General features: G+C 43.1%; 1 protein-coding gene across 3 annotated transcripts in view; it reads right to left on the bottom strand.

The window, feature by feature from the left end:
* The window catches only part of PPP2R3C (protein phosphatase 2 regulatory subunit B''gamma), a 35,351-nt gene that overhangs the window by 21,615 nt on the left and 1,655 nt on the right, over positions 1-12,081 (bottom strand). Inside the window, exons 1-4 of one of the 3 annotated variants that reach the window (XM_026455346.1) lie at positions 7,801-7,816; positions 2,302-2,449; positions 807-911; positions 96-208 (exon numbers count right to left, since the gene is read on the bottom strand). In XM_026455346.1, coding sequence (XP_026311131.1) covers positions 96-169 — 74 coding nt within the window. In that variant the 5' untranslated portion in view covers positions 170-208; positions 807-911; positions 2,302-2,449; positions 7,801-7,816. Of the gene's footprint in view, positions 1-95; positions 209-806; positions 912-2,301; positions 2,450-7,800; positions 7,929-12,081 lie in introns of those variants that run through there. The other 2 variants (XM_026455344.2, XM_026455345.2) reach the window with 2 other exon arrangements.

Raw genomic sequence — 12,081 nt, 5'->3', positions numbered from 1 at the left:
GGGATTACAGGTGTGAGCCAGTGTGCCTGGCCAATATTTGAGGCATTTAAAATGCTTAACATAACATATTCTTTTGTTAATTATATTATTCTTACTTGCACTTTGCTCCAGCCTTTTCACCAACCTTCAAAAAGTTTTCATAATTGATCATTGCTTCCTCTCCAATCATAGGTGGTGTCTGGTGTTTGTCCAGCAAAAACCATAAGTTCTTAAGAGAATTGTGGAAGTGAAGATATTATAAGTTAAAAACAACAAGATTTTAAAATGTAGTTAAATGCGTGCTTTCCACTAAAATGATAGTTTGTTAGCAAAGTCAATATTAAGATGAATCTCATGTCCTATTATCTTTTTGATTACTAACAATAAAAATAACATGTATTGAGTGCCGACTAAGCTTTTGATATACACTTCCTCTTTAATCCACATAACTCTAAGATATAGTTAGCTATCCCTACTTTAGAGATGATAATCCAAGCACAGAGATGTTAAGTCCATTGCCTAAAGTCGTATAGCAGGGCTGGGATTTGAACCGCTGTAGTCTGACCCTGCAGCAGTGGTTCTCAACCTTGGCTGCACAGTATAATCACCTAGAGCCTTAAACAACAACAACAACAAACAACACTATTTTTGGGGTATATGACCCATGTAAACTCAGCGGCTGCTTCTGGTGGGAACTGCTGCTTCAGAGCTTATGCAGTACCACTCTGTAGTATGGACTCCATTAGGCACCAAGAAATCTTGCATGATTTAAATAATACAAATGAGAAATGGTTAACATCTAAAGCAACTTTTTGCTTCGTTCTTACCTGTAATTCTTCATTATCTAACAGTTCTCTGCTTTTTCTTTGTAGAAAGACAGCTCTTGATTCCTCTCTTAATTTCTGTAGTAACACTTCATCTTCAGCAGGCAGCTGAAAATACAACATAAATTTCTACATGTAAATTTTAGACTACTGGATCCTGTAAAATGTATGTGGTCTCATAAAATAACTGTATGCCACAGCCTCAAATTATTTCTTGTATCTCACCTTAATTGTGCTTAACATTTGTTTAACAAAAACTGATCCACAGAGAATCAGTGATCAGCAAGGCTGGATCTCTGCCCTGAAAAAGCTATTCTAAAAGCTGGTCTAGTCCAAGTTTCATTTTATTTCCTTAAAGCACTGTGTTTCCATTGTCACCTTAGAATGATATAGAATTGGCTGGGTGCAGTGGCTTCCTTAGAATGATACAGAATTGGCTGGGGGCAGTGGCTCACACACCTGTAATCCCAGCAGTTTGGGAGGCCGAGGCAGGTGGATCACGAGGTCAAGAGGTCAAGACCATCCTGGCCCTGCCGCTACTAAAAACACAAAAATTAGCTGGGCATGGTGGCATGTACCTGTAGTCCCAGCTACTCAGGAGGCTGAGGCAGGAGAATCGCTTAAACCCAGGAGGCGGGGTTACAGTGAGCTGAATTGTGACACTGCACTCCAGCCTGGTGACAGAGTAAGATACCGTCTCAAAAAAAAAAAAAAAAAAAAGATATAGAATTAAATGAGGATTAACTGAAGATTGACAATTTCAAAACCACCTTTGCAAAATTATAACACTGAGAAAATGACAGTGAAAGAGATCTGACCTAACCAACTCCATCTTGTTTTTAACCTCCAATCTGCCCTTGGTCATTCTTGGGCATGGGCCAAGATATTAATAAATTTGGGAGAAATTTAGTTTATGATTTAAATGGTAATAGCTTATCCCCAAACTAAACTGCCTTTGTAAAACTAATGAAAGGCCACCAGGTCAGGAGGATGACAAAGACCAGAATTCTGCTAAGATGGAAGCCAGTTAAATGATTAGCAGTCATTATTCCAGAGGTCACAAAAATCTGCAGCATCCTCAATTACTCCTGTAAATAACATCACTATTGTAGTACACAGGACCGGCCTTTTGAGATGTCTTCTCAGGCTTTTGCACTTCTGACTACCCAGTGGCCCCTCTCGGACCAGCCACTCCTCTGTGGCCCCAACCCAGAAGCAGACTCAGCACGCAAGGACCAGGACTGTTTTTCTATATCCCTGTGATTGCATCCCCAACCAATCATTAGCACCCATTCCCTAGCCCTCTGCCTACCAAACTATCCTTGAAAATCCCTAGCCTCCAACTTTTCAAGAAGGCTGATTTGAGGAATAACAAAACTCCTGTCTTCCATTTAGTTGGCTCCATGTGTATTAAATTCTTTCTCTCTTGCAATTCCCATCTTGATAAATTGGCTCTATCTGGGTAGCAGGCAAGAAGAACCTGTTGGGTGGTTCTCACCTATAATTCTTCTTGTCCAGCAAAAACCATTTATTCTTCTTGTCCAGTTTTAGGAAAGTATGCCTGTTGAGATTGGATCACCTTCGTTCCTGGAGATGGTCAAGGCAGTGCCTATTATGTTGGCCTCCCAGGCAAGAGGGTCTGTCAACTGGGGTGATTTCCATGAGCAGAGCTTTAGAATGACTCATTCCAACCTGACTTAGAACAATCTACTTCATTTCTTCTTTGTTAAATTAATAATAGAGGCAGGGTCTTGCTATGTCGCCCAGGTTGGTCTTGAGCTCCTGGGCTCAAGCAATCCTCCCACCTTGGCCTCCCAAAGTGCTAGGATTACAGGCATGAGCCACCACACCCAGTCAGAACAATTTACTTTAAAGAGTTCTTCTTCCTCTTCTACATCTTAGCCCCATTAAATGTACCTCAGTACACCTTAACGTCAAAACTCAGGGTTATGGTTTTTATCTTTCATTTCCAGGAACTAAGATGCCATCCCTCCCATCAGAAGGAACAGAGTTAAAGGAGTATAAACCAAAAATAAAATTCTAAGGCTCCCAACCATCTGAATGGTCTTCCTCCTCAGTCAGGGCCCTTAAAATTTAACCTGAGAGACTGTTTCAGGGCATGATGGGAAGTGAGGGTCAAACATGCCTCATTATACCTCTCTGGCATTAACATCAACACAGACTTTAAGTCTAATAAGAAACATTTTGCAACCTATTCTCTCTGAAGCCTGCTAGCAAAAGCTCCACCTGCATGATAAAACCTTGGTCGCCACAGCCTCTTAACTTAACCCAGACATTCCTTTCTGTTTGATCCCTGGTCTTTAGAGAAACTCAACCAAGTGTCAACCAGCAAATGTTTGAATTTACCTGTAGCCTGCAAGTCCCGCTTCAAATTGTCCCACCTTTCTGGACCAAACCAATGTATTTCTCAAATGTATTTGATTGATGTCTCATGCCTCCCTAAAACGTGTGAAACCAAACTGCACCCAAACCACCTTTGGCACATGTTCTCAGGATCTCTTGAAGGCTATGTCACAGGCCATGGTCACTCATATTTGGCTCAGAATAAATCTCTTCAAATATTTTACAGAGTTCGACTCTTCGTCAACAGAAGAAACATTAGGAGGTGGGGATGGGGCTGCAGTTGGGGCTGACTAAGATTGTGTTCTAGTGACTAGTTAACCAGCTAATCAGCGAAGGAAAGAACTGGTGACTCAAGATAATAGGTGTTTTCTCTGAAGCAGTGGGGACCACAGAAAGGAAGAAGAAAGAAGGGAAAGAACTTTTTTACAAATCCATAGCTGCAGACAGGAAACCATCTAAGATCTAGAGGTGGCCCAAGAGAGAAGTGACATGAAGACAGGAAAAAAAGGAGATTCCCTCAGGAACCAGAAAAAGAAGGCGAAGGTTTGGTCCTGGAAGTACAAGAAAGTTCAGTCCTAGCCTCAGGAATGGGATCACATCATTCCTATCTAAGAGCTGTTAGGAATGACACACAGTAGGAAAGGGGGCTTGGGTCAGCTCACTCCCACTACGGCACTCTTTCATGCATTTCCACTGATCACAAAACCCACGCCATCATCTCACTGACACCACAATGTCTGAACCATGCCTTTTACTCAAAAGAATTCCAGTAACTAGCCTTAGGAGATAACCAGAATTGTGGAGTGGGTGTCCTATCTAGGGAAGGAACGCTGAACAACTGATTTACAGCCATGTTGCCCCTAGCCAGACCAGGTGGCCCACTGCTCAAGATAACCATAGCAACCAGATAATGCAGACCTGCATACCCTACCTGATCTGCTTTGCCCAGCCCAGCCTGCATACCCCACCCTAATATCAATCCCTGATTAAAAAAAAAAAAGCCCTACCAGCTCTTTTCAGAGTCAGGTGCTCTCTCTCCCTTTTGCATTGAGAACCCAAGAACTTGTGTTCAAGTAAGATATTATTTAAGAATCCAGGTTAAATGAGATAATACAAAGGGCTCTGTGTGGGAAAAAGAAAGAGAGATCAGACTGTTACTGTGTCTATGTAGAAAGAAGTAGACATAAGAGACTCCATTTTGTTCTGTACTAAGAAAAATTCTTCTGCCTTGAGATACTGTTAATCTGTAATCCTACCCCCAACCCTGTCCTTGCAGACATGTGCTGTGTCTACTCAAAATTTAATGGATTTGGGGTTATGCAGGATGTGCTTTGTTAAGTGCCTAAAGGCAGTATACTTGTTAAAAGTCATCACCATTCTCTAATCTCGGGGACATAAACACTGCAGAAAGCCGCAGGGACCTATGCCTAGGAAAGCTATGTATTGTCCAAGGTTTCTCCCCATGTGATAGTCTGAAATATGGCCTTGTGGAAAGGGAAAGACCTGAAGGGTCTGTGCTGAGGAGGATTAGTAAAAGAGGGAGGAAGGCCTCTTGGCAGTTGAGATAGAGAAAGGCATCTGTCTCCTGCCAGTCTCGCAGCAATGGAATGTCTCGGTGTAAAACCTGATTGTATGTTCTATTCACTGAGGTAGGAGAAAACAACCTTAGGGCTGGAGGTAACGTGCTAGTGGCAATGCTACTCTTAATGCCCTGAAAATGTTTATGGAGATGTTTGCATATGCACATCAAAGCACGGCACTTTTCCTTAAACTTATTCATGACACAGAGATCTTTATTCATATGTCTCCTTGCTGACCTTCTTCCTACTATGACCCTATGGTCCTGCCACTTCCCCTCTCCGAGATGGTGAAGATAATGATCAAAAAATACTGAGGGAACTCAGAGGCGGGGCGGCATGGGTCCTCTGTATGCTGAGCGCCGGTTCCCTGGGCCCATTTTCCTTTCTCTATACTTCGTCTCTGTGTCTTTCTTTTCTTAAGTCTCTCGTTCCACCTGACGATGGAAACGCCCACAGGTGTGGAGGGGCAGGCCACCCCTTCACTCTGCAGTGCTTAGACACTCAATAAATGTCAATTCCCTTCTCTCTCCCCTAGGTTATCAAAAATATTCAGTTATCTAGCTGCCCCTGTTTAAGAAAAGTGTGAAATGCAAAAAGCAGTAAAGGTATGTATGATGTAATCCCATTTAAAAAAATACACTGATACCCACAAAAATATGTAGAAGGATTCATATAAAATGTTCTGTTTACATTGTTGGGTGATGTTGTTATGGGAAGAGATCAACTTGTTTAGCCATATTTTTTTCCTTTTCTACGATAAATATAGGCTAGCGTTACTGGCATATGATTCTTAAAAGGTTGAGAAGTATATAGTATGTTGGAAGGTTTCCAACAAAAAATATTCAGTGAAAAAAATTTGCACTTGAAGAAATAGTTCAGTATCCAGATAACTCACTTATATAAATACCTTAACCTATAAGAACACCACTTAAATAAATGTTTACTATATTTGCAAATAATGTTATAATTAATAGAGTTAGACGGTAACAGGTTCAAGGGACATCCAGCTAAGATTCCAGTTAACTTGTATAGTGGTTACATTTTCCTTAATACTAAATAGATATTTTTTGGTAGACCTCACTTTCAGGTATAAATAGCTTTCTTTTTTAAAAAAATAAATAAATAAATAAAATTTTAAAAAAAGATGGGGTGGGCCTGGCACAGTGGCTCATGCCTGTAATCCTAGCACTTTGGGAGGCCGAGGCAGGTAGATCGCCTGAGATCAGGAGTTCCAGACCAGCCTGGCCAACGTGGCAAAACCCCGTCTCTACTAAAAATACAAAACTAGCTGGGTGTGGTGGCACGCACCTGTAATCCGAGCTACTTGGGAGGGCTGAGGCAGGAGAATCGCTTGAACCTGGGAGGCAGAGGTTGCAGTGAGCTGAGATTGGGCCATTGCACTCCAGCCTGGGCAACAGTGAGACTCCGTCTCAAAAAAAAAAAAAAAAAAAAAAAAGATGGGGTGTGGGGTGGTCTCACTATGTTGCCCAGGCCAGCCTCAAACTCCTAAACTTAAGAGATTCTCCCTTCCTCACCCTCTCAGAGTAGCTGGGACTACAGGTGAATGCCCTACCATACCCAGGTTGTAAACAGCTTTTTTTCTTTTTTCTTTTTTTTTGAGATAGGCTCTTGCTCTGCCACCCAGGCTGGAATGTAGTGGCATGATCGCAACTCACTGCAGCCTCAACCTCCTGAGCTCAAGTGATCCTTCCACCTCAGCCTCCTGAGTAGTGGGGACTACAGGTGTGCACCATCATACCTGGCTAAGTTTTTTCGGAAAGACGAGATCTCACCAAGTTGCCCAGACTGGTTCTCAAACTCCTGGCCTCAACTGATCCTCCTGATTTGATGGCCTCCCAAAGTGACAGGATTATAGGTGTGAGTCACTGCTCCTGGCCAACATTTTTTTTTTTTTTTGAGACAGGGTCTTTGCTCTATCACCCAGGCTGGAGTGCAGTGACCCTATCGTAAATAGCTTTTCTTAAGGTCTATTTTGTCTGCATGTCCCTTCAGCCATTTTCAGAGTTTTGGCACAAGGAAAGAAATAGTTAAGTGAAATTCCTTTTTGTTTGTTTGTTTGAAATGGAGTCTTGCTCTGTCACCCAGGCTGGAGTGCAGTGGCGTGATCTCAGCTCACTGCAAGCTCCACCTCTCAGGTTCAAGAGATTCTCCTGCCTCAGCCTGCTGAGTAGTTGGGATCACAGGTGGACACCACCACTCCTGGCTAATTTTTGTATTTTCAGTAGAGACTGGGTTTCACTATATTGGTCAGGCTGGTCTCGAACTCCTGACCTTGTGATCCACCCACTTTGGCCTCCCAAAGTGCTGGGATTACAGGCATGAGCCACCATGCCTGGCCTCAAGTGAAATTCTTTAAGTTTTCCATTTTCAACCGATTTTTTGGTTTAGCCTTGAGCAAAATTTTAAAACTTTGTAACAAAGTGTTGTATACCTGATAACACAATCCAACAGAATACTTACTACTAATATCTATAATAAAAATTAGAAAAAGCCGACAGTTTAACAACTTTGTGTTTACATACCCACTTAAATCTAAACTTGGGGTTTTATTGGGCTCAAAATGTTTTATAATAGTGATAAGATCAATTACAATAAAATAATAAAAATACAAAATTTAAAATATAATCCTCTATTTTTAAAACATAAAATTCTGGTCCTATTTTTAAAATTACTTTTTTCTGGGGGTGGGGGGACAGGATCTAACTCTGTTGCCCAGGCTGGAGTGCAGTGACACAATCACGGCTCACTGCTGCCTCGACCTCCCGGGCTCAAGTGATCCTCCTGCTTCAGCCTCCTGAGAAGCTAGGACTACAGGCATGCATCACCATGTCCAGGTATTTAAAAAAAAATTTTTTTTTTTAGAGATGGGGTCTTGCTGTGTTGCTCTGGCTGGTCTCAAATTCCCAGACTCAAGCGATCCTCCCACCTCAGCCTCCCAAAGTGTTGGGATTATAGGTATGAGCCACCTTGCCTTGCCAAAAATTGTATTTCATTTTTAAACTCTGCAGGAGATTTGATTAGACACTACTTACCCTATAATAAAACCGGGGAATGGTCTTATAGAATTCATTTGTGTTTTTTCTACCTCCTTTCCATTCGGAGTAATATTTTGTAAATAAATCCATTTCTTCATCTTTTAATTCTTGTTCACTTTTTTTTTCTGGTAACAAAACAGATTAAAGGGAGCACTTTTAAAATCAAGCAGTACTTTTACTCAGGTCATCCTATATATTAATAATTTAATTAAAATAGTTGCAGTGCCAAAAAGGCCTTCACAATTGTGCTTAGACACTGAGCATATTAACTTTTCTGAAATACCAAGAATCACTATCTTCTACTGAAGCAGCCTCCTCTACATCTTCAACCATTTCTCAGCATGCTCCTTCTACTTCTGTTTATTGCTAAAGCTAGTCTCTTCCTCAAGTCATTACCTCTCCTATAGGACTCTGTAGAGTGCTCCTAATTCATTCAATGAAAAGAATTTACCGAGCACCTACTATGCGCAGAGAGCACTGTAGTAGACACGGAATGAGGGGTGAGCAAGACAGCGCCAGTCCCTGACCTCATGGAGTTTCAGCTTCACAATCACTGTTTCTCTACCTAATGTAGAGAAAACAAACAAAAAAAATCCTCTATCTGAAGCTCAAAACTCAGGGCTCTATTACCCTGCAACTTGCCTGCTATTGGCATGTGGCTGTCTCATTCAGCCAATTCCTCCCCACTTATTTGTGGACTACAGTGACCGGTATACAGTGTTCTTCACAAGGTCCTGCAATCATTTAGGACAAATAAACATTTATGTGGGTGACCATGGGTCCTGCAACTCTAAAGACTTTCACCTCCAGTTCATTCTGCCACTTGGTTCTACAGCAAGATCACAGATTTTACTTGTACCTTTTCTGAAATCTTAAGCTCAAATATACTCTCAGATCATCCTTTCTGGTAATTCAAAACCTCACTGCCATAGCATTTCCACTTCAGCCTCACTGAGCTCTTGAATTCTGTGATCTGTTTTCTCAAAAGTTATTTTACTCTTTCTGGTCTCATTTCCTTCCCAACAAGCCTGTAATTGTTTCCTTGAATTCCTTTTATGACTGTATTTCTGCTGCATCTGTTAATTAATTTTTTTTTTTTTTGGAGATGGAGCTTCGCTCTTGTTGCCCAGGCTGGAGTGCAATGGCACAATCTTGGCCCACTGCAACCTCCGCCTCCCAGGTTCAAGTGATTCTCCTGCCTCAGCCTCCTGAGTAGCTGAGATTACAGGCATGTGCCACTACGCCTGGCTAATTTTGTGTTTTTAGTAGAGATGGGGTTTCTCCATGTTGGTCAGGCTGGTCTCGATCTCCTGACCTCAGGTGATCTGCCTGCCTCAGCCTCCCAAAGTGCTGGGATTACAGGCATGAGCCACTGTGCCTGGCCTATTATGTTAATTTTTAACTTTAGACCAAACCTATAAGTTAATTTCTTTATTATGGCTCAGTGCTGTTGGAGAAAACTGCTAAATTTTTCAAGTAAAATCAAGACTGACAACTGACCACTGAAGTTAACAATATGGCGGTCAATGATGATTCTTGACAAGCAGGAATTTGAGACGAGTACAGATTTAACTAACAACTGTTTTAACAAATATTGCTGTAAGGGGAACAGAAAAATGAGGAATGGCTAGAGGTGGAAATTAAGTCAAGAAAGTTGAAGATGGAAGAAATACCAGCATGTTTATATGCTGATGGGAATGATTAAAGAAAAACTGATGATGCAGGAGAAGGGATAACTGCAAGAGTACATCCTGCAGCAGGCAAAAATGGAATCTACTACAAAGGATAGGATCTAGTACACTGATGAAGGAACCAGACTTAAGCAGGTGCTGTACAACCTATATAATTTGTTTATTATTTATTTCTCTCCACACCAAAGTATAAGTTCTATAAAGACAGGGATTTTTGTGTGTTCTAAGCTACAATGGTACTTGGCACAAAACAGGCATGGAATAAATATCTGCTAAAAGAATGTAACGTGTTCAAGAGTTAAGGGGTCAAAAAAGCACATAAAGTACAGGTACCTTCTTTTTGTTTTTGAGACCGAGTCTCACTCTGTTACCTAGGCTGGAAGGCAGTGGCGTGATCTTGGCTCACTGCAACCTCCACCTCCTGGGTTCAAGTGATTCTCCTGCTTAAGCCTCCTGAGTAACTGGGATTACAGACACTTGCCACAACACCTGGCTAAATTTTGAATTTTTAGTAGAGACAGCGTTTCACCACATTGGCCAGGCTGGTCTCGATCTCCTGACCTCAGATGATCCACCCACTTCAGCCTCCCAAAGTGCTGGCATTACAGGCGTAAGCCACTGTGCCCAGCCAAGTACAGGTAACTTCTTTGAGAAGTTTTCCTACAAAGAGTGCAGAGAAATGCAGCAGAAGCTGGAGAGGGATGTGGGATTAAATGATTTTTTTTTTTTTTTTTTTTTTTGAGACGGAGTCTCATTCTGTCGCCCAGGCTGGAGTGCAGTGGCATAATCTCAGTTTACCGCAACCTTTGCTTCCCGGGTTCAAGCGATTCTCCTGCTTCAGTCTGCCAAGTAGCTGGGATTACAGGTGCGCACCACTGTGCTCGGCTACTTTTTGTATTTTTAATAGAGACAGGGTTTCACCATGGTGGCCAAGCTGGTCTTGAACTCCTGACCTCAAGTGATCCGCCTACCTCGGCCTCCCAAAGTGTTGGAATTACAGGCGTGAGCCACAGCGCCCGGCCCAAATGACTTTTTTTTTTTTTTAAGACAGGGTCTGACTCTTGTCACCCAGGCTGCAGTATAGTGTCATGATCATAGCTCACTGCAGCCCCAAACTCCTAGATTGAAACAAACCCTCCATCCTCAGCCTCTAGAGTAGCTAGGACTACAGTGGTGCACAACCACCAGGGCTAATTTTTTTACTTTCTATTTTTGTAGAAACGGTGTTTCACGATGTTGCCCAGGCCAGTCTCAAACTCCTGGCCTCAAGCGATTTTCCCATCTTGGCCCTCCAAAGTGCTGAGAGTTAGCCACCCGGCCTCCCAACAACACTCCCCCCACCCACCCACCTTTTAAAAAGATGGGTGATATTAACAGCACACTTGTGCTGGTGAAAATGATCCAGCAGAAGGAAAATCTGACGATGTATGAAAGAAAGGATGAGGCTGGAAAGAAGTCAGTGAATACAGGAAAAAGAATGCAATCTAGTGGTGGAGTGGAGGGACTCTTAAATAGGAGCATGGACAGTTCATCATTTTAACAGTGAAGCCAGAGTGTATGGGCATCTGTGGGGTTGTGGGGCTGAAAGAAATGTTAAGGGGGACAGGTGAGGTTCTCCTTTGACTGCTTTTTTTGAGACTGAGTCTCGCTTAGTCGCCCTGGCTGGAGTGCAGTGGTGCAATCTAGGCTCACTGCAAGCTCTGCCTCTCAGGTTCAAGCGATTCTCCTGCCTCAACCTGTGGAATAGCTGGGACTATAGGCGCCCGCCACCACGACCGGCTAACTTTTTTTGTATTTCTAGTAGAGACGGGGTTTCACCGTGTTAGCCAGGATGGTCTTGATCTGCTGACCCCGTGATCCGCCCGCCTCAGCCTCCCAAAGTGCTGGGATTACAGGCCTGAGCCACCGCGCCCAGCCAACTGATTCTCCTTTTTTTTTTTGAGACGGAGTCTCGCTCTGTCGCCCAGGCTGGAGTGCAGTGGCCGGATCTCAGCTCACTGCAACCTCCGCCTCCCGGGTTCACGCCATTCTCCTGCCTCAGCCTCCCGAGTAGCTGGGACCACAGGCGCCGGCCACCTCACCCGGCTAATTTTTTTTGTATTTTTAGTAGAGACGGGGTTTCACCGTGTTAGTCAGGATGGTCTCGATCTCCTGACCTCGTGATCCGCCCATCTCGGCCTCCCAAAGTGCTGGGATTACAGGCTTGAGCCACCACGCCCGGCCTGATTCTCCTTTCTTAATGAGATACATATTAAAAAAACAAGTTCATCAGCTTAAAGTAAGAAGTGCGTAGGACAGACTGCAGGTGTAGGAGATGAGAAGAATGGACTGTAAAAGAGTGTTGCCTGGGCGCTCACGTCTGTAATAGCAACACTTTGGGAGGTGGAGGTAGGACGACTGCCTGAGGCCAGGAATTCCAAACCAGCCCTGGCAACATAGCCAAGACCTCATCGCTACTAAAAATAAAAAATTAGCGGATGTGGTGGCGTGTGCCTGTACTTCCAGCTGCTTAGGAGGCTGAGGTGGAGGATCCTTTTGAGCCCAGGAAATCGAGGTTGCAGCGAGACGTCACCGTCACTGTGCCGTG

The sequence above is a fragment of the Piliocolobus tephrosceles genome, chromosome 6, assembly GCF_002776525.5.
Source record: "Piliocolobus tephrosceles isolate RC106 chromosome 6, ASM277652v3, whole genome shotgun sequence".
NCBI lineage: Eukaryota > Metazoa > Chordata > Mammalia > Primates > Cercopithecidae > Piliocolobus > Piliocolobus tephrosceles.
Note: the sequence above shows the minus strand (reverse complement) of the source record. Positions and strands in the feature narration are given on the sequence as shown.